The sequence below is a fragment of the Cuculus canorus genome, chromosome 2, assembly GCF_017976375.1.
Source record: "Cuculus canorus isolate bCucCan1 chromosome 2, bCucCan1.pri, whole genome shotgun sequence".
Lineage (NCBI taxonomy): Eukaryota > Metazoa > Chordata > Aves > Cuculiformes > Cuculidae > Cuculus > Cuculus canorus.
Genome location: NC_071402.1, coordinates 92,726,204 through 92,752,485, shown reverse-complemented (window position 1 = coordinate 92,752,485; position 26,282 = coordinate 92,726,204). Strand labels below are relative to the sequence as shown.

The following is a 26,282-nucleotide window of genomic DNA, read 5'->3' as shown; positions in this document are numbered from 1 at the left end:
TTGGTTTGGAAGGGATCATCCAGTTCAAACCCCCCTGCCATGGGCAGAGACACCTCCCACTAGATCAGGTTGCTCCAAGCCCCATCCAACTTGGCCTTGAACACCTTCAGGGATGGGGCATCCACGCCTTCTCTGGGCAACCTGTGCCAGTGCCTCAACACTGTCATAATGAAGAAATTCTCCCCGATATTTAAATCCAAATCTCTCTTCTTTCAGCCTAAACCCGCTACCCCTAGCCCTGCCACTGCACTCCCTGCAAAGAGCCCTCCCCATTTTTCCTGTAGGCTCCCTTTAAGCACCGGAAGGCTTCAGGTGCGCGGCGGGCAACCCCGAGAAGCCCACCAAACCTCTCCCCGGCGGTGCAGCCAGGATGCGGGACGTGGGATGCGAGATCCGGGACGCGGGATCCTCCCTCCCTCCGTGCGGCCGCCGGCGGGGGCGGGGAGGAGGCGGTGCTTTAATAGCGCGGGCGCGGCGACAGCGCGGACAGAGCCGAGCCAGCCGGTACCCTGGACAGCGCCTCGCCGCAGCCCCGCCATGGTGAGTGCGCGCCCCCCACGTCCATCCCCACCCCCGGGGACCCTCCGCTGCCCCCCCGGCGCGTCCCTCTCCCGGCGCTGCCTGCAAACAGGGCCCCTTCTTGCCGCCCTCTGGGGACGGGTGCGAGCGGGGCCCTCTGCCCTCCCTCCCTGCTCCCACGGGTCGAAATCGGAACGTGTTTTTTTTGTGGGGAAGGGCAGAGCTCAGCTGTGCCCCCTACCCTACCCGAGCCGCCCCTGCGCGATGTGGAGAGCCACGAGGCGCACAAACGGAGGAAGGGGGTGATGGGTTGAGGTTGCAAGTGATGCGTAGACTGTTCCCTGCAGCCTCTGTGTCCTTTCCTGCTCCAAGCAGGTGCATTTTTCTCTATTTTGAGGTGCTTTTGAGCGTGTTACGTAAACAGATTATTCCTGTGTTAACAGAAGCTCCTGTGCTAATCATACAATCCGTAGCGCAACGCTTTCTCTTCTTTCCATGCAATGAATGAACAATAGGGTTTTAGATTCCAGTTTTGCATTTAGGAGACTTAAAGTGGCACAATGCAGTCATCTTTTTAGCAAGTAGGACCATTTCCCCAGAGCACATTGTGTCCTTGCAGTCATAGTAACTTCCCCAAAGGAGCTCATCCTGTTTATAAACAGCAATGCATTGAGTGTAATGCTGCACTTGCAAAGTAGGATAGTATTGTACAGGTATTCTGCAGCCTTTGAGCCTGAGGTACAGTGAGGCTGGATAAATTGTCCAAGCTTCTTGTATCAGAAGCTTCGGACATGATTAACAACAGAACTGAGTTTTTCTTTCGTATGACTTAACAACTTTTTTTTTTTTTTTCCCAAATGTCTTTGCATGATATGCAGTAAATTCTCCCTTCCTTGCATAAAAATCAGTTTGGATTCCCCCATCCTCTATTCAGATATGAATAATATTCAAATAATCTTTCCATGAATTGAGTCGTCTTCCTAGAAGTTATGTATGCATCTGCTGTCAATTTGAATCTATTTCTCCCGTTTAATGTGTTTGCAATCAATTCAGACTTGGGATGACAAGTAGGAAAAAACTCTACTGAAAAAGACCAGAAATGGAGCAGTTCATGCTATCTATGTCTTCCCCCCCCCCCCCCCCCCCCCCGAAGACTTTGCACTACATTACTTAATTCCTATTTATTATCATGTAGGTTGGGACATAAATACAAAATATATGTGTAAATTACCATAACTGAACAAAGGGTAAGTTAATACAAGCCATTGGTAGTGTCTTTCTTATGATATAGTGAAGGCAGTTACAAAGACACCTGGTGTTACAGAAAGTAATGTGCATTATTAATCAACAACTGTTACAGCGAACACCCAGGTGCTCAGAAATACTGATTCAACTGGAAATAAAGTTAAAATTGCTGGAACCAGTTAAAAAAATTCTTTTTGACTCCTTCTAGGACTGAGACAAAGTCAGTTATACTGGTACAAATCAAGGAAAAATTAATTGGTAACAAAGGCATTGGCAACTCTGCATTTGTTCTAATGGAAATGATAGCCAAGACCTATCCTTAAACAATTATTTCTGGTTCTTAGCATTGTTTAATTAATTTGAAATTATTCTTAAAACGTCTGGTAGCAATAACCAGAAATCAACATCCAGAGCTACGCATGGGTTTCTGTTGACAAATTTTGCTCTTCTATCTCTCCAGCAACTTTAGTGGTGAAAAGTTGCTGAGATTTCACAAGCCTTGCTACTCACACATGTGGAAGATAATGGCCAATTTTGTAAAATCCTTCAAGTGGTATAAAGGCTGATGATTACTTTGGTTCTAAAAGTACTAAAGAGTGTCCCTGGAGCATTAGCAAAAGAAAAAAAAAAAACAAATTTTTTTTTAATGAAAACTCCTGCAATTATGTTAATGCAGAGTTAAAAGTTACAACACATCAATGTCAAGGTGGTCCTGAAGCTTGGGGACAGGGGTACCCACAGACACCGGACAATAATACTAAAGGTTTCAGGAGCAGATTAATGACAAACACAGATTTTTGGCCCAGATAGTGGGAACAGTATTTTAGCACTCCCCTCTCAAATGGCATAGAAATAAACAGATGTATATTGCTAGTATGCCTTGAACTTAACTGAGTTTCCTCAGTATCCTTAGTGTTAAACCAATGTTATTTATGCAAAGTAGCATAAGGAAGCATGGGGTTTTTTTTGAAACTCTATTTTGCTGAAGCAGCAAACCACAGCCTTCATCAGGTTTTAAGCATTTCCCTGTTGTCCCCACCATATGGGGCAACCACTGCAGGATGTTTTTTCTGTTTATGTAGTTCATTGCAGCTCTACTTACTTCAGTGAATCTAGGTCAAATTACATTGGCTCAGGATTTGGCTGCACCCTTGGACTTTAAACCGATTATAAATTTTGATTTGTCAGTGTATTTTCCATGGGGTCAAATCCCACTTTTACGGAGTAGGAGAGTGTATAACCTTGCACAGTGCATGACAACTAATGCTTACAAAGAGGCTAGGTAGCACTTAAGTAAGCATAAAAATGAGGATGGTGAAAAAGCTATATTTAATAGGTACCTCTACAACAATCCACTTGCAGAGAGGTGATATAGGCAGGAGATAGAATAATTTTTAAACTCCCTAAGAGTCTTTCGTAGCCATTGTAATATGAAATCAATGAAGAAAGACACATAACTCTTCTAAGCATTCATAAGCATCATGGTTGCTATATCAGGGTGTGATGCATGGTGTGGGCATACATTGATTGCAGGACACACAGAAAGGGCCCTAGACAGCAACAAATCTCCTTTTTTGGCAGTAACCAAAAGAAAACACTGCATCATTATTCATTAGTATTTGTTAATTGCCCTGAGCGCCTCCTGAAGAAGAATATTGCAAAGACTTCCTTTGGAGTTTCTGGACATTGAAACACAAACTGGAAGATTTTCAGTAGGTGGAGATCACTTCATCACAAATCTATGACTGACACGGGAGTCAGTGTTAAAGCACCCACTGCCAACAAGATCTCTCCAGTTCCATCAGAGCAAAAAGGTGGCAGACTCCAATAGTCCTGCCATCCAGAACCACAGCAGCAAACCAGGCTTGTGCAGTCTGATAGAGAATTAATAAACTACGAGAAAACGTTCAGAAACTGCATATAGAACAGACAAACAGACATAAGTACTTTCATGGAAACTCAAGAAGATGTGTTGAAGCTGTTTGCACATGATGCATTGACAAGGGACTGGTTAGGAAAAAAAACTCCAAGACCTGAAATAGGAGTCCAGTGCTTCATTTGCTTAGTTACTTACAGATACTTGCTAATAAAACTGGCATGTTGGCCCTAGTGTTGATTCCTTTCATCTCTAGAAAGATCCTTTGATTCTTTACCTTATCATGGTATCTTCATTGCAAGCACTCTGATCTCTGAAAGCAGAAAACTCCGGTTGTTCATCTTGATTTTACATTCTTTTAGTTTTTAAAGAAAAAAATTACATGCAAACACTTTAAAATCAAGCTTCTGACTCGGTTAAAAGTAGGGGGAGGAAAAAAAAAAGACCCTCATAATTTGCAACAATTCTTTAGGTATTAGTAATCTCCAGATTAATGTAAATACAAAGGGCTGATTTATTCCCTGATTTAATCCAGCTTCAAATGTAAATCAACACAGTCACATTAGTTAGGAATTTTACCCAAAATTTGTATGCCATGCTGTATAAGAGTTTTTGTTAATCGCTGCCTATAAAGCTGATTTAGAAGCTGAGGCATTGAAAGGCATTTAGAAACAAATCTCATACAAACTGAATCTGAAGTCTATATTCAGGGATAAAGTAGTATTTCACAAGTGCATCCTGACTTGTAATTAAAGAAGGTAAAAAGAGAAGGGAGGGAAATTAGGAGGATAAAACTAGGCATGCCATTGGGTATTCAGAGCCAGAAAGCTGTTGGGAGCAGCCTGCCTTGTGAGGCAATGCTGGAAGGGCACAAGGATTGCCCAGCTGAAACAGAGAAGAAGCACTTTGTGAGACTGAGGCCTGCAGCTCTGCTGCCTTGTAAATGCCATGCTTCAAACTTCAAGAATATCAAATTTATCAGCCAATTTGTAAGAGCCTGGCAAGTGCAGAGCTTAAATCCATTATCTGCCTACACCCCCCATGGCTTGCCTTATCATATGCTAAATACAGGAACCATGACATCTGAGTGATTGCATCTTTACCCACAGGACTGCTTCATAGCTGACAAGTAGGGTTCAATATGAAATAAAATTAATACTTTGGTCTTCTGCAAGGCTTCTTACCTACCGAAGTAACAACAAAAAACAGTTTAGTTTTTAAGGGCAAGTTGTGCTCAGGTCTAGGAGAGATATAAGAGAATTTACATCCTACATCTTCAAGAATATGATAATTAACATATTGGCATTAATACTGAAATTACTTTAATTACTCTCAATCTAACAACAAGTGATTTTTCAACAATATGAAGTTCTTAGAACTAATGACTTTTAAACTCGATTGCATTTCCTTTTCCTCACTCAAAACTGACCATCATAAAATAGTAAAGATGTCCCTAACAGCAGGAACACAAGCTCCATGTGACATAAATTTCTATATGAAGATGTGTAATTAGAGAATAAAAAACTGAGATTTTTTTCATCAATGTTGGGAGACATTTTGATTTTTTTTCCCTGAAAAAGAACAGATATGGAAAAACAATAACTACTTCATATTCTGTGTCATTATTTGAATGCCAAACACAGCAAGAAATGGAAGTTGGAATTAGGGTGACTAAGTTTTAAATAAATATACTAAAACCAAGAATAAGGAAGCTCGACAAAACCTTCTTTCCTTAATTGCTAAAGGCCCCCTTAAAGCATGCTAGTCAGTAGTCACTATTCATGACTCTTTGCAGCTAGAAAAGACAATGTGGTACAGCAATCTAACAGGGGGAGTAACTTACATGTATGAATAAAAGTCTACAGTTGTTTTTATTTCCCCTATGTGACAATAACCGGTGCAGTCCACAGACATTTTATGTCATTGTGGCCTTACTATGCAGCCCAGTCATTAGCATTTTGTTTTGTTGTGGGAGAAGTGGCAGTCTGAGTGTTTCCACAGTATAATGGATGTAAGAGTTTCAGACTTTCAAATTCCATTCATTTGTGGATTAGACTCTAGGATACCTACTGTTGAGGTTAACAGAGGATGGGAGCTAATAAGTTTTTGCACCCTCTTATCCCGTGCCAGCGGACTGTGCACTATTATTCCTCACAATTTTAAGAAAAAGTGTACTTGGAGTTCATAAGGCTGATTTAAGATTTTAGAAGTGGTAAATTTAGAACTGCTTTGGAGGAGGAGACGTAAGAGAACTTTGATACTCTCTTTTTGTCTTCCTTATTAAACTTAAAAACCATTGTCAGTTCCTTTCCTCTCCTCACTTAGTCTTGTTTAATCATTACCAAAGTCCAAAACATGAATTAGCATTTGAAATCCAGGGGTTTGCCAGTTAACAGAACAAGAAGATATTTTCCTCTTCAAATGTTGTTTTATGTTGTCAAGTGACACTTTGGAAAACGAGCATCAGATCCTGTTTCTTCATTTCCCTATACTACACATGCATTTTCACAGCCAGCTTGAAGTAAAAACATACTTTGTTTCTTGTATTTTGCTGTGACCAGGATAAAACTGTTCTAAAAAGCAATGTGCCTTCAAACTGGCAGGGAATAAATGGTTGGCAAAGACGTCAAGGGTGATTTCCATGTCAGGGAATTGGCACATCTTTTGGTAAGGCAGTTCTAAATACTACCATCCACACTTGCTTTCTCTCCAATTGCTGGCTGCAGCCAGCCAAGTTCGTTCTATTGCAGTTTAAGAGGTCAAGTGTGAGGTCCTGTGAGTTCTGCATCTGCTAGAAGTTGGTATTTGTGGTAGAACAATGTTCTATTATTGTGGATAATGTTTAATTTTTTTCAGTGTTTGTCAATACTCCATGCAGTTCCAAGGGAGAAACCACAAGGACTATTTTCATATTTACATAGTTGTCAATTTATCATTCAAATCTTCTTATGTACAAAGTAGTTTAATCATTTTGCACTTTGACTGGCTACTCGAAACTACTGTACTTTCCAAATTCAGTAGCTTTCCTAGTGTAAAAAAAAATATTCTGTGTAATGCTTATAGGAACAGCTCCATCTCTCCTCCCTGCTGTTAGGATTCTGCACTTTCCTGGAGTAGCATTACAGTCACTTTGCTGCTACATCAGAGACTGAACTGTGGCTTAAAATCTTAAAATCAGCCCTTTTTACATAAGAGTCTTGATTAGACTCCTTTCTGAGATGTATCTTTTAATACTGACAGAAAGCTACGTGTGAAGCAAGACAAAAGCCTCATCATTTCAAGTTAATGGAGAAAAAAAACAAAAATAAAAGATTTCAGAAAAAAGCATATCAAAACCAGTGCAGAGTAGCACAGTGTTTGTAAATTCCTTTCTTCCTCCCACCTTCTACTGCTGCTGAAAGCAGAAATGATAGATGTCTTTGAGCCTATCAGTGTACAGGTGGCTTTGATTTCAGCAGTTATTGTCACTCTCCAAAGACCAGACACGTTATTTTATGAGAGTTAACTTAAGAAATCCAAATCTCCTCCCAAAAATCAGGTCTTCCCATTGAAAAGGTATTGGAAGACTCTGAATGCACCCTCAAAACCACTGTTGGAAATTTTGCCTCTTTAAATACTGGCCTTATCTGGAAGCTTGATGATTAAAAGCCGTGAGAAGGTAGCAAAGAATCAGTCCAACCCCAACACCAGACAAGTCAAAGTATACCATGTTTCTAGTTTTATGGCATTCTCTTCAATTTCCAAAGCTTTTTTTTCTAGCAGAAGGTTAGTTACATTATCCTTTCTAAGACTTTTTTTTCTTTTCTCTGATATGTGTCAAAAGCATCACGGGCTGTTCATGCTGCCTTTTGAAAGCTGAGATACAGCTTGTGATTTCTTGGTGCTGAAACCCATTTGAAATTTGGCTCAAAAACAGGCAATTTGTGCAAGGAAATAGGAAAGGTAGCATTTAGCTTTATTCCTCTGTAAAATACTAGTAGGTCTCCATTTCAGTGAAAATCAATATTGAAATCCATTATGGTTTTAATGCAGTTATTTCTTCCTTACTGCTGGAGACTTCATAAGCCTGCTTTTTAACACTACCTGCAAAAAAACTTGAAAGGTTGAAGTCTAGATGACAGCTACCTTGCTTACAATAACTAAAAGGAAAACTCAAAAATATCCACAATAGCCTACCCTGGAGAAAAAAAAACACCACTTTTTTCCCCTTTTCCATTCACTAAACTACCATCATAATGTTATTTCGTTATGTCTGTATCACTGAATATCACTGAAATGTCCCTTCAGGACTACATTTAATACACATTTTTTTTTGACAAAATAATTTATTTTTCATCAAGCAGGAAGTAATTTCCTTCTGTTTGCTGGACACCTTTGGGAGATGGCAGAATTCAGACCAGAAAGTGTTTTGATGAAAAGGTGCAAAGTTAAAAGTCAAGCCAAAAAACAACGTCACAAGGACAGGTTTAGAAGGGAGAAACAATACAGGTCTACCCCATTTTGCCTCTAGGTGTATTTTCGTGAGTTTAAGGGTGTGTAAGTATTAAGTATTTCAAAATTCTGGCTCATTAAACCTTAGAGGTCACTGAAACTTAGTATATGTGCTGCAGGTTCTCAAAAATACTCAACAGCTCCTGAGCGCTTAGGAGGATAAGGAACATCCAGACCAGTTGAAAACAGAAACCCGTGCCAATTCCCTAGGCTTCAACAAAATTCAGCAAAAGGGGTTCATGTGCTCCTGTGTCTCTTATGAAGGTGTCCTCCCACCCCTCAAATTGTCCTCCCCCTCCTGCAAATTTGAAAGGCATTGATAAGACGCTGAAGCAGATACCATTCTCAGGAGTTCTCATTGGATGCTATAAGGTGATTATTTAAATGAAGAAGATAGTATATTGTTGAAATAGTGTCATGTAAATAACAATAAATAAATGTCATGTAAATAACAATATTGAGCTAAATGCAAAACTCTCACTGTAACATGGGCATCTATGTTGCAGAAAGCAAAGTGAGGTCGTTGAACACCTATGATGCTTCATTTGTCAATCCAGAATTAGAAGAGGTTTGACAATTTGTTACCTGAAATGATCTTGCACTTGACTGAATAAGCCAGGTTGGGATGTGCTTTGTTCAGTATTCAGTAGATCACAGCTCCAAGTTAATACTGCCAGTAACCAAGTCTAAATTACAAAGGAGAAATGTGCGTAGTCAGAACAAAGGAAGCATTCAATTAGAGCCCTCAAATAACAATGCTTAGACCTAGCTGGCAAAAGTACTAAAGGACATGTTGAGACACCTTCTGGTGTCTTTCTTAGCATCTTTCTAGAAGAAATAATTTACAGTAGATAGGTTTTGTTAAAAACTAGGAATACTTGCATTTCTTGAAGTTTCCTTGCCTACTTCACTCTTATGGCTATCGCACATTTGTTCCCACACCACATTTTAAGATCATACAGACTTAAATAGAGATGTATTTTTCTTGCTGTAGTTAGTTTGTTTTTCCAGGGGAAAGTCTCTTGTTGCTGCTTTTTTTCTGTAATGCTTTAATCCTCTATGATATTAAATAAGTTGATTTGTCATCATTAACTTTGCCACTTCCGTCAGACAACATGTTTTGCTGGCAAATAATTATTCTGCACCTACTACTTAGTTTTTCCTTAATTTTTTTTTTCTTTGAGGATAGAAGCTTCCCATTTTATCTGTCTTTAGGGCTATCTGCAGTGATACTTAATCAGCTGCCAGTGCTATCAATGCTATTTCTAACTTGTCCTGTAAAACAACTGTATTTATTACATTTACTTGAAAAAAATTGTTGTCTCTCCAAACAGTTATTCCCAACAACACACATTTTATGCAAAGTAAGAAGTGATGCTTCTTCTTTGAAACAGTAGTAAAACTAAAGAGGCTTGGAGCATCAGCTTCACTTTTTGGAAACTTGAGCTCACGAGGATATTCTTTTTCTGGAAAGAGGTATCTGATCGGTGCCTGTGATGTATATCAGATCTTGGACAGTTCAAGTTGACCTTGCCAGCAACTCTGCATTCCTCTTGTCAAATATCTGTCCACCATGGGTGTGACAGTCACTGAGATGGAGTGTTCTCACGTAGATGTGATGTCACATGGAAATTCCCAGCTTTGATGGCACTTGATTTTACAGGTCAGCTTAGGCTGATCCTATCGGATGATCTCCTTGAACAATGAAGCGAGCTGTGTGAAAAGCCTCTACCAAGGAAGCCAGTCTTCTAACAAGACATAATCAAGAAAGCACAAAATGTATTGCAAGACCAGCATAGCACTTACGCAGTGAATGTCTCCTAGCTGTGCTTTCTTTCCACAATATTAGATATTGTGACACGCTCATCCTTTAGAATTTTTCTGGTTTCATTTTGTTCTTTAAACCAGCAGAGAAATCTAGCATCAGAACAATAAATTAGAAGATAAATGTTTATTAAAAGTCATAAACTTGAAATCTGTGTGATTTGACATGTAATGTACAGATTTTAGATTTTGTAAGTGGATATTCTAACCTAAAACCTCAGTTATTTTCCCAGAGTGAATTAGAGTCTTAACTAATTGAAAAAACTTCCTGTCCCGAGTTTTGTACCTGCATTTCTCACACAGCAGTTAGAGCATTTTGTGCATGGGTAATGACCTCAAAGTAAAATTGAAAGGCTTTGCATGTGTTGGAAGATTAAGGCTGAAACCTTAGAGGCTTGGATTTGGATTCTGTAATCCACAGCAGCATGCTAAAAACACCTCCTCCTCTTCCATATTTTTCCTTCCCCTTTTTCTACTTATGTCCCTATAACTAGTTCAGGAAAGGGTCCATGCATTTGGGCAGCGACTACGCAAGAAATGGTGTAGCAAACAATTGCAAAACAGGAAAAATCCATTTCTCTAATGGGCTAATAAACGTAAGTGGACTTCCTTCACCTGAACTGTAAAAACAAAACAAATCTGTAGACTGAGTGTTGTTACTCTTAAGGATGTGGCTAAAGCAGAATGCAATGTGACCTATCTTACCAGTCTCTGAATGGAGAGAAACAGAGAAAATGCATGCACACATTAACCTGCAGCACTAAGCTACTTTGCCAGATTCTTCGTTCCAAGTTTTGAAGAGGAATTAAAATACAAGGACACCACTCCTGCCAGTGGGTCTGATGAGTCTAGACAAGCAGCCCATTGCACCCGCGTGGAGTTTACTGGTCCCTTCATCAGCCAGCATAGCATCTACCCGTATGTGTTGGGTCCTAATTATGCAACGAAAACTGCCATCTTGTAAATCTCCTGCTTCTTCCAGGTCCATTCCCATGTGGCAAGGGAATGGGAATATGTCCTGGTTTATAACGTGTATGATTCAGTAACTTGAACAGGTTACACAGGGTATATATCAGAGTTGACTTTGACACATTCTGCCTTTTGGAAGGTGGTTAGCCCAGTTTAACTAAATGTTTATATGTACAATTGTCCACAAAGGAAATACAGCTGGGCAGAATTGATTTCAGTAGGTTTGAGAGGCTGAGAAGAGTTGTGGTTGTTCGGCATGGAGAAAAGAAGGATCCAGGGAGACCTTATAGTGGCCTTCCAGTACCTGAAGGGGGCTACAAGAAAGATGGGGAGGGACTTTTTTCAAGGGCATGTAGTGATAGGACAAGGGGCAATGGCTTTAAATTGGAAGGGGGAAGATTTAGATCAGATATTAGGAGGAAGTTCTTCACAATGAGAGTGGTGAGGCACTGGCACAGGTTGCCCAGGGAAGTTGTGGCTGCCCCATCCCTGGAGGTGTTAAAGGCCAGGCTGGTTGGGGCATTGGACAGCCTGATCTAGTGGGAGGTGTCCCTGCCCATGGAAGGGGGTTTGGAACTGGATGATCTTTAAGGTCCCTTCCAACCCAGACTATTCTATGATGCTATGATTTACATGAGGATTAAACAAGACATTCATTAGAGGGTTTGGGAAACAAAGCAAACCAACAGGCATTATTATAGGTATGTTTTTGTGGGTTTGATCTTTTGATCTTTCTGGGCTTTCTGACTTTACAGAACTCAGTAATCATCTTAGTTTACAGGTATTCTTTTACAATATAATTCTAGTTTTACTGTGGCAGTGAAAGCGTGACTTTAAGTTCTACAGCATGTAAATTTATGAAAACAAGAATTTAGTGTTTTAGCTTAGTGAAAATGCAGTACAGAAGGACTTCAGCTTGGAGGATCTACACTGAAGTAGTTGCTACAAAAGCCAACAAGGATGTGAACGTCTGATTCTGTTCCAGCTGTGCCAGTAAATGAGATTACCGCTCCAGGCCACACAGCACCATCATTTTCCTGCAGGTCACTGTCCTGCACAGCTCCTCACATGAGCTTTACGAAACTTATATTACTCGGGACAAGCCTAGTTGCCAAAGAGCTCCTGTTTGGATAGTTTAGATTAACTAAAGTCACTTTAACAGAAAAGCAGCGGTTTGGTTTTTTTTACAACCGGCACTGCTGTGAGAGCTGCGGTGATGTTCCTAGCCCAAGGGAAGCACAGTTGAGAAGCTGGTGCACAGGAGCCCAGCTCTCCAGCCAGCGTAGCAACTTGCACGGTGTACCTCCAATGCAACAGCTCTCTAGCTCCGATTTGGTTTTTATTTATGTTTATAAAGAGCTTAGGCAGTTTAATAACTGCATTAACGGGATATGGTTTTGCTCATGACAATGAAAGTATTTTCAGGGCCATTATTTATTTCTGAAAAACTAAGGTATCCTAGGCTATAATTGTCTATTTGCTTCCAGAAGATTTTATACTTAAAAAATTCTTGTGTACACATTCAGTAGCTATGGCAATTTTAAGATACTTTAAGAACACAAAATTAATAGCATTGAACTTCAGAAATTCATAATACATTGACTGTAAATACAGTACACAATTAAGTGATGCAAATAAAGTGTGCTGCATTTCATTAATTTTCTTATATACAGTAGCTTTAACATTACATATATTAGAAGCCTGACTAGGTGAATCAGTTATTGGTTTGGTTTGAAAACAGGTATTAATCACAGAGTATATAAGGTGTCAGTTTTGCCAGCAGCTCTCAGAGTCTTTTTTTTTTTTAACATGCTTTACCGTCTGTATTCAATTTTCTACCACTGTTTCCCTTAGCAAACGTGTATCCACACACAGAATTAGCATTGTAAGGAAAAGTCCTAATTAAGGAATTAATTAGTTAACAGTTAATATTTTACAAGCTAAGTTTCTGACTAGTTTCTGCTTTTATGCCAGCCCAGAGGAACTAGAAATCATACCTACATGGGTTTTCAAATACTCCTGTCTTGTGCTCCCCTAGTAGGCAAGTGCCCAACAGCACTAGTATGAGCTGTTTAAGAAAGTCAGACAAAGCTGTTCATTTGGGGGGAGCCCTAGTCAGGGAACACACTTTAGAAAATCCTTTTTGATCCTCCCTGCCTGTAACGGGAGGGGTAGGCAGTCCCTTGCACATTAATTCCAGCCATGAGGACATAGTGTTATGTTGCAGACATCTGGGACGGCAACCAAGAAACCTACTTCTCTAGCATAGAGTGCACTTTGTCTTACAGCACTGCCAGGATTGTGGGAAAACCAGAGCTCTTGCTTTTGGGGTTGTGTGGGGCTTTTTTTTAAGGTTCATTGTCCAATAAGCCATGAGATCCTGTGCAGAGGCTTAGGATCTATTCATCTTAAATCTTGAAGTTTATTATAGTAGAAAATCAAGAGATTTTCATAGTACTAAAAGGACATGTTGTCTGTTTGTCTTTATTCCTTTCTCCAGAAAAGTGGCCCTGGATGTACACTAAGTACTAAATAAAGCCCTGCATGCCTTATACCAACTTATGAAATCAGCTTCTCGGCAGCAGCAAAATCTGTTTGCAAATAGCAAGGAAAACAGAATTATCAAGATATGGCATACTGAGAAAACTGGAGCTGCCTTCTAAAGTTGTTGCTGTAATTCTCCCCTACCACTTCATTTGCATCCTGTCCCCATCTTGTTTATTCATTCTGTATCTCTAAATTTAGGTTGCAAGGTTTTTACTATAGAAACTGTGTCGTTGCATACATGGCATGTGTTGGGAAGACACTATATACCCAGGCACATCTTTGAGGAATATTCTACTCCAAACGCAAATCATCTGGTAAATCCAAAGCCTTAAAAGGGTAATTACCTTCCCTTGCTCTGGTAGAATTATTTTCCCATGCTTCTCAAAGTGCAGCTGGCTGTCTCGCTCTTCTATAATGAGAAGTGATACACTGCTTCTTCGTTACGTGGTTTGGTTAGGCATCTTTACCATGTCTAATTGTTTGGAAGCAGGTACATCAAACTGTGCAGGCTTTCATATTGCTGATGTAAAATTAATTCTGATACTGCTCTGCCTTCCCAGCACTTTGTAAAGTCAAAAAGAGTTGAACAGACCAGGAAAGAAGGAGCCGTAACAGAATTAACCTCTCTAAAAAAAACTCATTGAGGTTCTTTGCCAGGACCACTTCCCAAGGATTGTTGCTTTGCCTGAGAAAGTGATTTATTCACTCAGACTACTAGAAGGAGGCAGAATTTTTATCAACTCTTTCAATTTGGAATAATTTCCTTTTTGTTTATTCCCTCATAGTCATACAGTCTTATCACATCATCACTGACGGGAGTTATGCTCTGTCTCAAATCATACTGTCATTTTAAATCTGATTGTTAGAGCAAAGGAAAAATGAGGTCAATAATTGCTACCATTTTCTTGGGAACTGACAGGCCACATCTGAGGTCTCTCTAGAGAAATCTTCATTAATTACAAGTTAAGCTGATGTTCCCCTGTGTAGCAGGTAGAATTGAGCGGGATTACTTTTAAAAGGATTGTACTGATCTGCTTTGGTGACAGTTTCATTTTGAAATTCTGGTAACAAGCAATGGGAGGGATTATAAAGCTACGGTTCTTGGGAGTGTATGCCACTGATACATATCGCAAATTGGGCCACAGCAGCCATCCTTTATTTCTGCCCTTTTTTTAAGGCCAGATGAGTTCTATTTTGTTCACTGTGATTGCCACGTATTATTTTAGAGATTACTTAATATGATTGTAAAGAACAGAGCACAAAAAGTTTGGAGATTGTAGAAGGGAAATTCTGCAAGCAGTGATTCCAGAAAGGGAATTTTTCATCCTGAAGACAATGCGACACTCAGCCTTTTACAAGATAAAACAATGAAAAATGTGTGATGGGCTGAATGCTTTCAAGTAGTTAAATTATGAATGGATTTTGGGAAACCAAGTAAATATTAATAGGTTCTTAAATCACTTTCATTCTAACCCACGCAACTGTAGTGCATAAACCTTTCAAATTCCTTTTCCTCATACTTAAAAAAACCAAACAGCTGATTAATTTTGCAAAAGCAGTTTATCTCACGATGATATATGATCTGACAGTAGCATTGCTGGAAAAATAAGACTTACCTTCTTTTATGTGAGAAATTAATATTTTCTATGACTCCTAGGAGGCTGCAGAGTCCAGAAACAAAGGCTGATGTCTGAAATAGCTTACATACTTACCATGTCAATTGTTCTGCCCCTTAGGGCTTACTCACCTCTGGTGTTGATGGTATTTCAACCTGATTTGCATCCTGGCAGAAGCTATAACGAAGATAATGCTCCACTTATTTCCTTATTCCCATGTGTGGGATAAGGGTGCGTAGCACTGAGCAGGATTTAAAAAAACAAGTGAAAAAAGAACTCTTGTTAAACAAAACTAAAAATCTGAAAGTAGAAGGAGCCTAAGTATTAGTGCCATTTCTCCAGCAGTGAAATGCCTGGGGTGGCTTCTCAGCTGAAAATCAGCTCGAACTTCCATTTCCTATGGCTGCACATCAGTCATCAGCTGATAAAGCTTGAGACAAGAGCGTTTCTCCAGACTGTCCCGGCTGTAAACGCCTGTCATGCAGAACTCAGGTGCTCACAAAGTGCCCACTTCTGACAGCCACCCCCAAACCCAGGCAGCCTGGTTTCAGGAGTTTTACACCAAGTAAAATGCTGCACAACTCACTCTGCAAATATAACTGTCTTAAAGCAATACATACCGGGTTTTGCATTTTCTTCATGTGTTTGTATAAATTGAGCAGTACAAGGCAGAACTCGCTATTCTACTTCACTACAGCTAGAACGTAGCATTTCCAGAGAGACACAAGAACTATGACCGTTTGTGAGGCCTTATCGTATCAAGAGTTTTAACCCAGTCTTTTGGAGGGGAAGGAAAAAAAAAAAAAAGCAGAGTATTTTTTTTTAAGTGAGGAAGAGAGAATGAAAGCACACACAAAGCTTTTACAGTTTGAGCTTCATTTTATATGACAATTTTTTAAAAGGTGTATTTATTTTTATTTCCATTCATTAAATTGGTTTATAATCTAGTGCATTTCCCAAAACTACTTTATGATTAAGAAAACTATCATTCCATAAACTTTTGTTTTAGAGGAGCAAGGGTTGCCTATGGATTCACGCCTGTAAAAATTAAGGAAAAAGTCAGCACTGAGGGGGGATATTGCAGGTTTTGATAAGGATGAGATGGATTACAGTTCACAGTGCAGGAATGTTGTGTGAAAGACCAAGCATAGTTTGTCTCTTGGGTTGGTCTCAGCCTGACGTGACCAGCTGAAGCCTTGCCTGGAGCACAGAAACCTCCTGAATCAGGTGTGTCCCCTTTCCTGCTCCAGGACCAGCTGCTGCAGGCAGGGAAGACAAACCCAAGAGATGTTTTCCTTCTTGCTCTATCAGAGATGAATCCCAGAAAGGGCAGATTCATCAGTAACCATCAGTAGCAACAGGTCTCTGTTGTGCAGAAATCAAAGGTGTTGAGCCTCTGAGAGAGATGTGTGCTCAACTTGGTTGTATTATGTCCTGCTAATTTTCTGTTATCATTCAGCATGTGAACCTGGAGCCTGTGGTTGTTGCTGTGTTTCGAACTCCCCCACCAGAAGGAATGCTGCACAGTTCGGCATGTGTATTTTTCCACTATGATTGATTTAAGAGTTGATGAAAACTCCCAAAGGAGACCAGGAAACATGCAGTTTCTCCCATCACTAAGCCCTCTTCTGCTGCCAGCACCCCAGTGCGCTCCTAACACATGGTGCCATTTGTATTAAACTCAGTGATGAAGGCGCATCGCTATCAACAGCAAATTCCATCAGGCACCCATTTCAGGCCACATGAAGAAAAGGAGCCCCTTGCACAAGGCATACTGTTTTGGGAGGCAGTGAGCAAGCTCAACAAAGAGTTCTGCTTCCTTGGTGTGAGGGAGTACAAGTGCCACACAAGTGGCATGATAGGCTACCATTTCTCTTAGATGCTTTCCGTGAATAACACCCCAAGAGCCATAAGACACGTGAGTAGAGGGTTGTTAAGAGAGCCATGTCCTCTGGCTTTTATCTAGGCCACAGAAACTCACACTTCACAGAGGAGGACGTGGAAGTTTGAAGTGGACTTCAAGCCACAAAGTCATCTGCATCTCTTTCACCAGAAGAAAAACACTTCTGTTTAAAATACTGAATATAACACAGGAACAGTTATCAAAGAACGAGGTTGGTTTTCTGCTACTAGCTGCTTTAGCAGAAACTGGAATTAACTCAGAGCAAGTCTATGTTAAGTCCCTCCTGTCCTTACTCTTTTCTGTCTACATGGGCTGTTGGTTTAAGAGTTTGAGACTCTGCTGTTTCTCCACTCTGGGCAATAAGGGGAGATGTTTTCTGGATCCACAGTTCCTATTGCTTTAGTATTCCAGCCCAGGTTGAAGGTAAAAGACACACACAAAATGTACTGTCAGCACAAATGGAACTGTGTAATAGTGGTGTTATTCACCAGAGTTACATGGAGACTACAGGGAAATTTGGTTTAGGTGCACATTAGCCAAAAGACCAGTTTCTAACTCCCCAAAGAACAGAGTGATATTATCAAGAGGAAAGATTTATGCTGAACTGTGGCAATCAGCTGTTTTAATATTGAGTATGAGCTTGAAATGATGTGAAATAATGAAGAAAATGCACTGTGAAATACTGTTGCAGAACACTCGGGGAGCAACTGATGGGACAAAGTAGTGGATGAGCCTCACCTTTCCTTACAACACAGCACATCTTTTTCTGATTTCTGATCTGATTTCCCTAATCACTTGGGCTGCTTGTGAGCATAGTCCTAAATTTCTGAGTATAGTCAGCCATCCCTAGCGTTAAAAGAAAGGAGAAAAATCAGAACTGAAGTAATTCATTTCAATGTCTGGATTCTAGTCCCTGCTCAGACATATACTTAAGTATTTCTTAGGGAGACAACAGCTGCAGTAGAAGAAATCAAGAAAATTCAATTCTAGAGTTAACTTCTAGTCTAAGGCTTAAGGCAGATGGAGGTTAGAAGCTGAAAGCTCACTGATAGATTAGACAGAGGGCAGCTGCAAACACCAGTGTCACAGAACCATATCACAGAAGCACCTGGTTCACTGGCTGCTGCTTATACAGGGGTGCCACTTTCTTTTCTTGGCTGTGTTTGCAAGGGTAAGACTTGTGTACCAAGTTCCAGAGACAATTGCTAGCTTTAAGTTGGAAGCAGAGGGAGGCAGCCAGCTGCTTAGGTACCACCCTTCAGAAAGGCAGTTCCCATACTCTCTCCAAACCCTTCTGTTTGCACAGTGCAAGGACCAGGTACCCAGGTCTTGTACCTTGTGTACACAGCTTGGACATCTCACTTGGGACCAAGGAGCTCATCAAGACACCTCAATACCATGCACCACAACACTGCACCCCAGATCCCTTTGAAGATTTAGCTCTTCCTTGCAAGATATGTTCAAGAAGAGAGAATGCAGCACTAAAGATGAAATTGAAGAAATTCAGTTTTCATGTTTAAGTATCTTGTTCTAGCTTGCTCCTGTTAGCTCAGGCAAGTCAAACGTTCTGTTCCAGGCTTGGTGTAGATATTGCTGGCAACCTACCACTTTTCTGCACACACTGCTAAACCACACGGTGAGTTTCTCCAAATAGCAATAAAATAAGAGAAACTTTAGACACAAATGCTCTCACTTCAAAATTACAAGAACATCAGACAGATGAGAAATTATATATTTCAGGAAAAAAATATTTTCTATTGTTCAAAGTCAAGCGACCTAAGCAGCCCAAACACACTAACTGCTGAATATAAAACCAGAAAGGGCTACATCTGGCTGTGTCTTTCCATGCTTACCAAACTTTACATCCTTCCATTCATTTTTCATATCAGAAATTGCTAGCTGATCTTCTTATCAATGAAACCACTGAAAACACAGCATTTTCGTGTAGGTAGTGTAAACTGAACAGCTACTGAAACAAAAATCTGTGAGCCTCCCTTTTCTTTACAGCCACCTTCCCCTTGTCTTTTCACACTCTCTAACGCAATCATCAATTCAGCTTTCTCTGCAGTAATTGAATCAGCACAGGAGAAGTTGTTCAGCACTTTTGGCTGTAATCACTGTTCAAACAGCTGTTCCCAATCCCCGCTAGACAAAACCAGCCTCTTTGATGAATCAGCTCCCCGGCTAACTGACTGTCAGATAACAGACAGGCCTGCAAGCTACCAGCCTCACCAGGTTGCCAACCTGCAGTTGGTAATTTGCAAATACCTGCAAAAATAACCCTCAGTTGCAAAGATATTGCCTTTTTTGTCACAAAAAGTGCTGAATTTGGTAATATCAACTGGGAAATGTCCAGACATTTGTACATATTCTTGCAAGCTTTAGCAGTGGATTGGAGCGTTAATTACATAGTACGAGAAGATAATAGGAATAAAATATAATGTGGTTGAAAAATATTGAAACTCAAATAAATTGCTTTCAAACAAACGTTGCTCTTAAGTAAGTCTTTTAGAAATATGATGTGTTTCTCAATTATATGCAGCGTTATTCTCTGTTACCCTCAAAGCTGCTTTTGACATTTTAAAAATAATTTACTGACCACAATAACATCTTTCTTTTCTGGGGTGCCTACAGTTTATTGTGAAAGCCTTTAGAAGAAAGGCAATAGGAAGAGAAAAACAACATATGAAGACCATTCATTTTTCATTTTCTTTGCTAAAGCTGGAACAACCTTCATTTTCTTTTTTTACCAGGCCATATTTTTCAGACATTTTTGCATTAAATTAAAATGCATTGCATATCTTGCTCTTCCAAATTAAAGATACAGCTCTCTCTTTTCTTGGAACTCTAGAAGAATGACTGTATCTTTAGGTAGAGTAATCAGTAGTTCTTCTTATTAGCTTATTTCCACAAAATAGGAGCATTACCAAGCACTGTTCGTATATTATATGGGCACCTCACTGGACCCAGACCACTATCAGAACTTCCCTTGCTGCAGTACTGCTTAGCATCAGTCACTTCTGTCACACCAAATAATGTGCCTTTGTAGGGCAGATTCCATTACAAAATTCTGCTGGCTTCGCAATGCGGCTCTTTGGGAAGGATTCAGACAGTGAGATTGCTACGCTAGCCAAAGCACCTCGTGTGGATCCATTTTACAATCGCAAAAGGGCCCTTTAGCCAGCCCAGTTTACCACAGTCAGAGGGTTATGCATCTCCTAGGAGCAATGGCAATGTAGCTCTACTGATTGAGGCTTTGGGCTGTAGCTAGCCCCTAATCTTGGTCAGCCAGTAGGGTTGAAGGAATGTCCCACAACACGGGACACAGAAATTACCATGTTAAATAACGAGTCCAGTTTCTGTCTCTTGAAGTTATTAATCTGAGATGCTAAAAAAAAAAGTAAGATAATGTCCCTTTTACCTATTTTTTAATTCTTTTTCCCCTCCCTCCCTGTGCATCCATGTGGAGTAGCAGCAGTCTCATCCCCAGCTGGTTGTCTCTCTCATTAGGTCACTCCAGCTTGTTCCTACTTTTAGTGAGATTATCTAGCAGCTAGTTCCTTATATTTATGATCAATTACATAAAGCAGCAGTTTTATTATCAACTTTTGCATGCCCTATCGTAGCTTTGTTGAATATCCCCCTTGTTATAGTCACTTAATACATAGCAGCCTCTGGTTCACCTTTCTGCCTTTAGCTGCATCTTTCCCTGCTGTTTGTGTGTATTAATCTGTAAAGAAGGCATTTCTTATGGGGATAATTATACACATATTTCCCCTACAGATACAAATCATAGAAGATAAAGATGACAAAAATCTGAGATAGTCTGAAACAGTCTGTTGATCAGATTTTCGGTCAACAAACTGTTGATCAAAAATTGTCCCTCATTTTATGTCTTTTTTCCAGATTAAATTCAAATGCTCCAAGCAATTAAAAAGTAAATTCTATGAGCAGTTATGCCACAGTCCTGAGATTTAATTTTGACATCCTTTTGTTTCATTTGGTCCCCATTTCAGTCATTCTAGAGCCAACACTACAGTTTTCCCATGCTTCCTTAATATTTGTGTATTCAAATACGTGCAAAATTGAGTTTCTTTAAACATGCTGATAAAGTCAGATTAATTCCAGTACTCCTTAATCACTCCTTAATTTCTTGGGAATTAGGGAAAAGTTGCCCTCTGAACAATAAAAATCACTATACAGTTAACATATGTATTTTGTATCAAGTTGATTTAAAAAATCACATTTACTTCTAGGAGCTGTATTGGAGAGCAGAGGCTGGCACCTGTTTCTGTTTTGGTTTGAAGCCTGAAATGAGAGCTCTTCCTGTACAGAGTATTATAATTCCTACATAGCTGTGTAAGAATGAGCAATAAAATATCTTGGATTTTTGAGATACTGAATGACATCCAAGGCTTTTGCATGGAATAAATCACTAATACAAAAGGTTTCCAGATAGTACGATTGAATGCAATTTACTCATCTGTAGGAAGTTTATTTCAGAAAGCCACTTAAAATCCACATAATCAAACAAAAAGACTCACAAACAGACATCAGCGTGTATGTGTATATTTAATAATTGCTTTTAATAGTTTGTCTTTTAATAGTTGTTGTTTACTAACACTACTTTATGCATGTGAAAGGCATTTTGAATATGAGCTCCTCATTCCAGCTCAGAAATGCCTGGTACCACCGCTTCTGAATTTCAGGGAGCCTTTCATTTTAGAATATTCATTCTTAGACTCACATGGGTTATGGAGACCCACATGCCTGTGGGAAAATTCTTCTGAAGGGTTTGGGACTGCAGCCACTAGGACCTAGGACTTTCAGTGGGCTCCCAGGCCCATTGGTCCTGGTCCCAAAAGATCAAACAAGTTGCTAAGACTATAAACTCCTTGTTTCTAGACTGCAGTATTGATTCACTAATGTAGTAGTTGGGGGACTTTTGAAGATTGTCCCTGGGAATGATAGCTGACAGGTATAAGCACCCACTTGCTTCTGTAAAAGAAAGGAGTTTTTCATGTTTATACTTGATACAGGTAGCCCGTTTTTCATAGCTATATAAAGGGTAACTTAAATCACTTGAGGCAGTGTTTTCAGAGGGCAGTAGATAATGCCTAAAGGCAGATTATTGGTGTTTTGACAAATCAGAGCTATTTTGGACAAATCAAAGGTATTTTGATACCTTCACTATTTAGATTGCTTGTACAAAATTTTTGCATCACTTATACTACTTTCACTGTAACTATTAGGAAACCAGTAGACATTGGTCTCTCAGTGAAGACCAGCACTTTGAAAGATATATAAGCATAGAATATAAAGAGATTCTTTTTTTCCATACTTGCTGATCTTGAAGTTATGTTTTGAGTGCAATCAACATGAAAACAGCAATTCACATCTGCGCACCACGCTACTTATTTACTTATTTCCATTTCTGTTGCAAAAATATTGAAACTCAGTAGAGAGTTCTATGTTGCTTCATAATCATTGGCTTTATGCTGCTTCCCCACCTTTCCGTTTGGGTGATTTGGTTAGTTCAGGTAACCTAATGTCTTTTTCATAGGTGTAGGTAAATAGATCTTCTACAGATCTGTCCAAAATCCTGCCAGACTGCCCAGAGCAGTGTCCTGTACAACAGAAGGGAAAACATGAAATACAAGTTAATCTTTAGCCTTATAACTCAAATACTTTCATTGATAAAAGCTATTACAGCAATTTGTCAGAGAGAAGTAAGTTGCCTGAGTACATGGTTTTGTTCAGACTGTGCTTATTTGCTGTTCTTTGAAATACAACAGATTGTGCTGAGCAATACATTTGCATCTAATCTGCCCAGAGGCACTATTAAAGACATGTTCTAAACCCCAAAAATATGTTATGGTATCTGGTAGCAGGGTTAACAGGAAGGTGACAAGACTAGTCACACAAAATGACCTACCTTTTTTAAAGGAAGAATTTTTTTTTCCTAAATAATTAGTACTAGCATTAGGTATATTAAAAAAAAAGTATTGTCTTTAGCAACCTTGTAAATCTGTATCTCGTATAGCTCTATTTTTGTTCCTGTAGAGTAAGATAAGCTGTAAAAAAGCTGAAAGGGAAGCAAATGCTCGGACATTCTTAAGAGGTATGTTTGGTTCTTCTGCTGCACCTCTTAGAAATATTTCTACTCTCAAATTACCAATGAAAGCAAACCTGGCACTGAATTATCTAGTGCTAATTAAGATGCACTGGAGCAGGGCTGGGTTCTCATCAAGTTCCCACTGTGTCACAAGCACATTCACGAGGAGGTAGATTTAACTTGAAACTGACTCATGTACTTAGCATGCTGTCTGCTTATCCTTGCCAGGTATAAGAGGTCAACTGGCACAACTTGATTCTATAATTCTATTATTTTTTAATTCTTCATTTTACTCTTTCTCCTTAATAATCATTCTACAGTTCTAAATTCTTCATCTACCTGTTAGAAGAATTCAGTTCCTGGTTTCCACTCAACGTAGATTTGTCTACAGTATTATAAAATAAAAGAAATGTGGTTTATTATTTTATCTTGACATACAAGATTTGTTTATGTAATACAAGTAGCTTCACATGCTCATTTCTACAAGCCACTTGAATCTATTAAAGTATTTTTTCCAAAGCAGTCTGTTAAGTCTAACCACAAAGCCATCAGGTACAGTAGCAACTCTGCTTCAAATCAATGCAGCAGGTAGGCACATCACGAACAGGAGTGTGGCATTCCCCAAATGGCAGTACCTTTGTCATGAAAAAACAGCAGAAAAACTGTGTAGTTCAATGGTGTAAAAATAGAAGCAGAGCATAGAATCATAGAAGGAACCTTAAAGTTCATTCAGTTCCAACCCCCCTGCGCAGGGACACCTCCCACTGGATCAGGCTGCTCAAGGCCCCATCCTTGAACACCTCCAGGGATGGGGCATCCACAGCTTCCCTGGGCAACCTGTGCCAGTGCCTCATGATTCTCATGGTGAAGAATTTCCTCTGTAGTCTAAATCTTCCAATCCTCAGTTTATAGCCATTGCCCCTGGTCCTATCACTCCATGCCTTTGTAATCAGTCCCTCCCCAGCTTTCTTGTAGCCCCTCCAGGTACTGGAAGGTCACTATAAAGTCTGCTTGGAGCCTTCTCTTCTCCAAGCTGAACAACCTCAACTCTCTCAGCCTGCCCTTGAAGGGCAGGAGATCCATTCCTCTGATCATCTTTGTAGCCCTTCTCTGGACCTGTTCCAAGATCTTTTGCAAATGTGGCCATCTCCCATGACAGAATCCATCCTTAGGCTGCTGAAGGAGTTGTCTGAAACAGAGAAAATGCCTCTCTCCAGGGGCAATAGTCAGCACCCTTTCCTAAAAGCAAGTTTAGTTTCATCAGTGCTGTGAAGTATGAGAATTTTTTTTCATGTCGTGAATCATCAGTTTCATTCTGTCCTTCAGAGCAAGTCCTCTTTTCTTTATTAAAAGTAGATCTATGTACTTCTGGTTTCAAGGGGTTTGTTGGGTTTTTCTTTAAGATAAGATGAACACTGCAACATCTTGCAGAGATGGACCTTTACAGTCTGGGATGCTGCCACATATTCATGTATAATCTGCTGATTTTGAACATATAGAATCTTTTGAACCTTAAAGATCGTCTAGTACCAAGCCCCCTACCATGGGCAGGGACACCTCCCACCAGATCAGGCTGCCCAAGGCCCCATCCAACCTGGCCTTGAACACTTCCTGGGATGGGGCATCCGTAACTTCTCCGGGCAACCTGTTCAGTGAAGAACAAAACTTAAGAGGGGAAGAAACACAAGGGGTTTGGGAGTGCCAGGAACTTCTTCTTGCCCAGAACACAACCCAGCCCACAGGGCTGGACCTGACAGGGTGCAAATGTACTTCTTCACAAGGCAGATCTGCTAATGGTGACCGCAGCCCAGGCTACTGTAGAGATCTGGCATTCAAAGGCTCACATAGCCCTTGACGTCTCTTGCCCTGTGGAGATTCTCAGCATCACCCTGTATCTTTCTCCTCAGCTTGGCTGCATTTGCTTGTTGCGTTTTGTAATTGCACGGACTCATTCTGGGATGCAGAGTGAGACAACTTCATTATCATCCGAACTCCTTTTATATTCTTCTCGATACAAATCGTATAGTAACTATTACACTTATATCCAACCACAATTGTTAGCGTATACCTATAAACCAATCAACTAATACATCATGCACTGATCATGCACCTATTTACTGTTAACATAACATTTCAGTACTTTTCCACTACTCTCAACAAGCAAGGAAAGTTTCACAATAAGCAATAACTTTCTCGTTCTAAAAGCTAGTGGTTACATGTTTAAAACACTTATCTAAGCAATGTCACAATGCTCTATGCGCTTAATTGTGTGTACTGAATTCTTGCTTCCTCATCCCACAGTTTGTTCCAACAAGCATAACAGTGTCCTTCTCCCAAGGCTGCTCTTGCTCCATCAGCATAGTTGAACTTGCTCTGGAAAACCCTGCATTTGCTCCTTGCTGAAATTAATTCATCAAGCACAGCAGGACATTGTTGGAAGGAGCAGAGGATCTGCTAACCTCAGGCTTGTAGTAAAGAGTTGTCCAGGCATCAGCATGCAAGGAGCCACTGTCCATAACGGGAGTCTGGGAAGAGTAGTTTGGAGCAGCCATCACGTCTGACTGAGGGAAGGGCTATGTTGACGGTGGCTTAGCTCCCAACTCAGTCACAAACAGACACAAACTTTCTAAGCCTGCCAGTTTAGCAGCTTTGTTTCTTGCCATGGCTTAACCCCAGTCAGCAACCAAGCACCACACAACCACCCCCTTATTCCTCCATGGTAGGTTGGGGAAGAGAATCGGAAGAGTAAAAGTGAGATGAAACTCGTGGGTTAAGATAAGGACAGTTTAACATGTAAAGCAAAAGCTACATGTGCAAGCAAAGCAAAATAAGGAATTCCTTCACTACTTCCCATTGGCAAGCAGGTATTCAGCCATCTCCAGGAAAGCAGAGCTCTATCACACATAACAGTTACTTGGGAAGACAAACACCATAACTACTAATGTCCCCCCTTCCTTCTCATTCTTGCAGTTTTATATGCTGAGCTTGACATCGTATGGTGTGGAATACCCCTTTGGTCTGTTGAGGTCAGCTGTCCCAGCTGTGTCCCCTCCCAACTCCTTGTGCACCCCCACTGGTGGGGTGGGGTGAGAAGTAGAAAAGACCTTTACTCTGTGTGAGCACTGCTCAACAGTAACTAAAACATCCCTCTGTTATCAATACTGTTTCCAGCACAAA

The 26,282-nt window shown here is 40.2% G+C and overlaps 1 protein-coding gene across 1 annotated transcript in view; it reads left to right on the top strand.

Moving 5' to 3' along the window:
• Positions 1-415: 415 nt before the first annotated feature.
• ELOVL2 (ELOVL fatty acid elongase 2) overlaps positions 416-26,282 on the top strand; it is a 53,861-nt gene continuing 27,994 nt past the window's right edge. Inside the window, exon 1 of the mRNA XM_054059864.1 lies at positions 416-540. Coding sequence (XP_053915839.1) covers positions 538-540 — 3 coding nt within the window. The 5' untranslated portion in view covers positions 416-537. The remainder of the gene's footprint in view (positions 541-26,282) is intronic.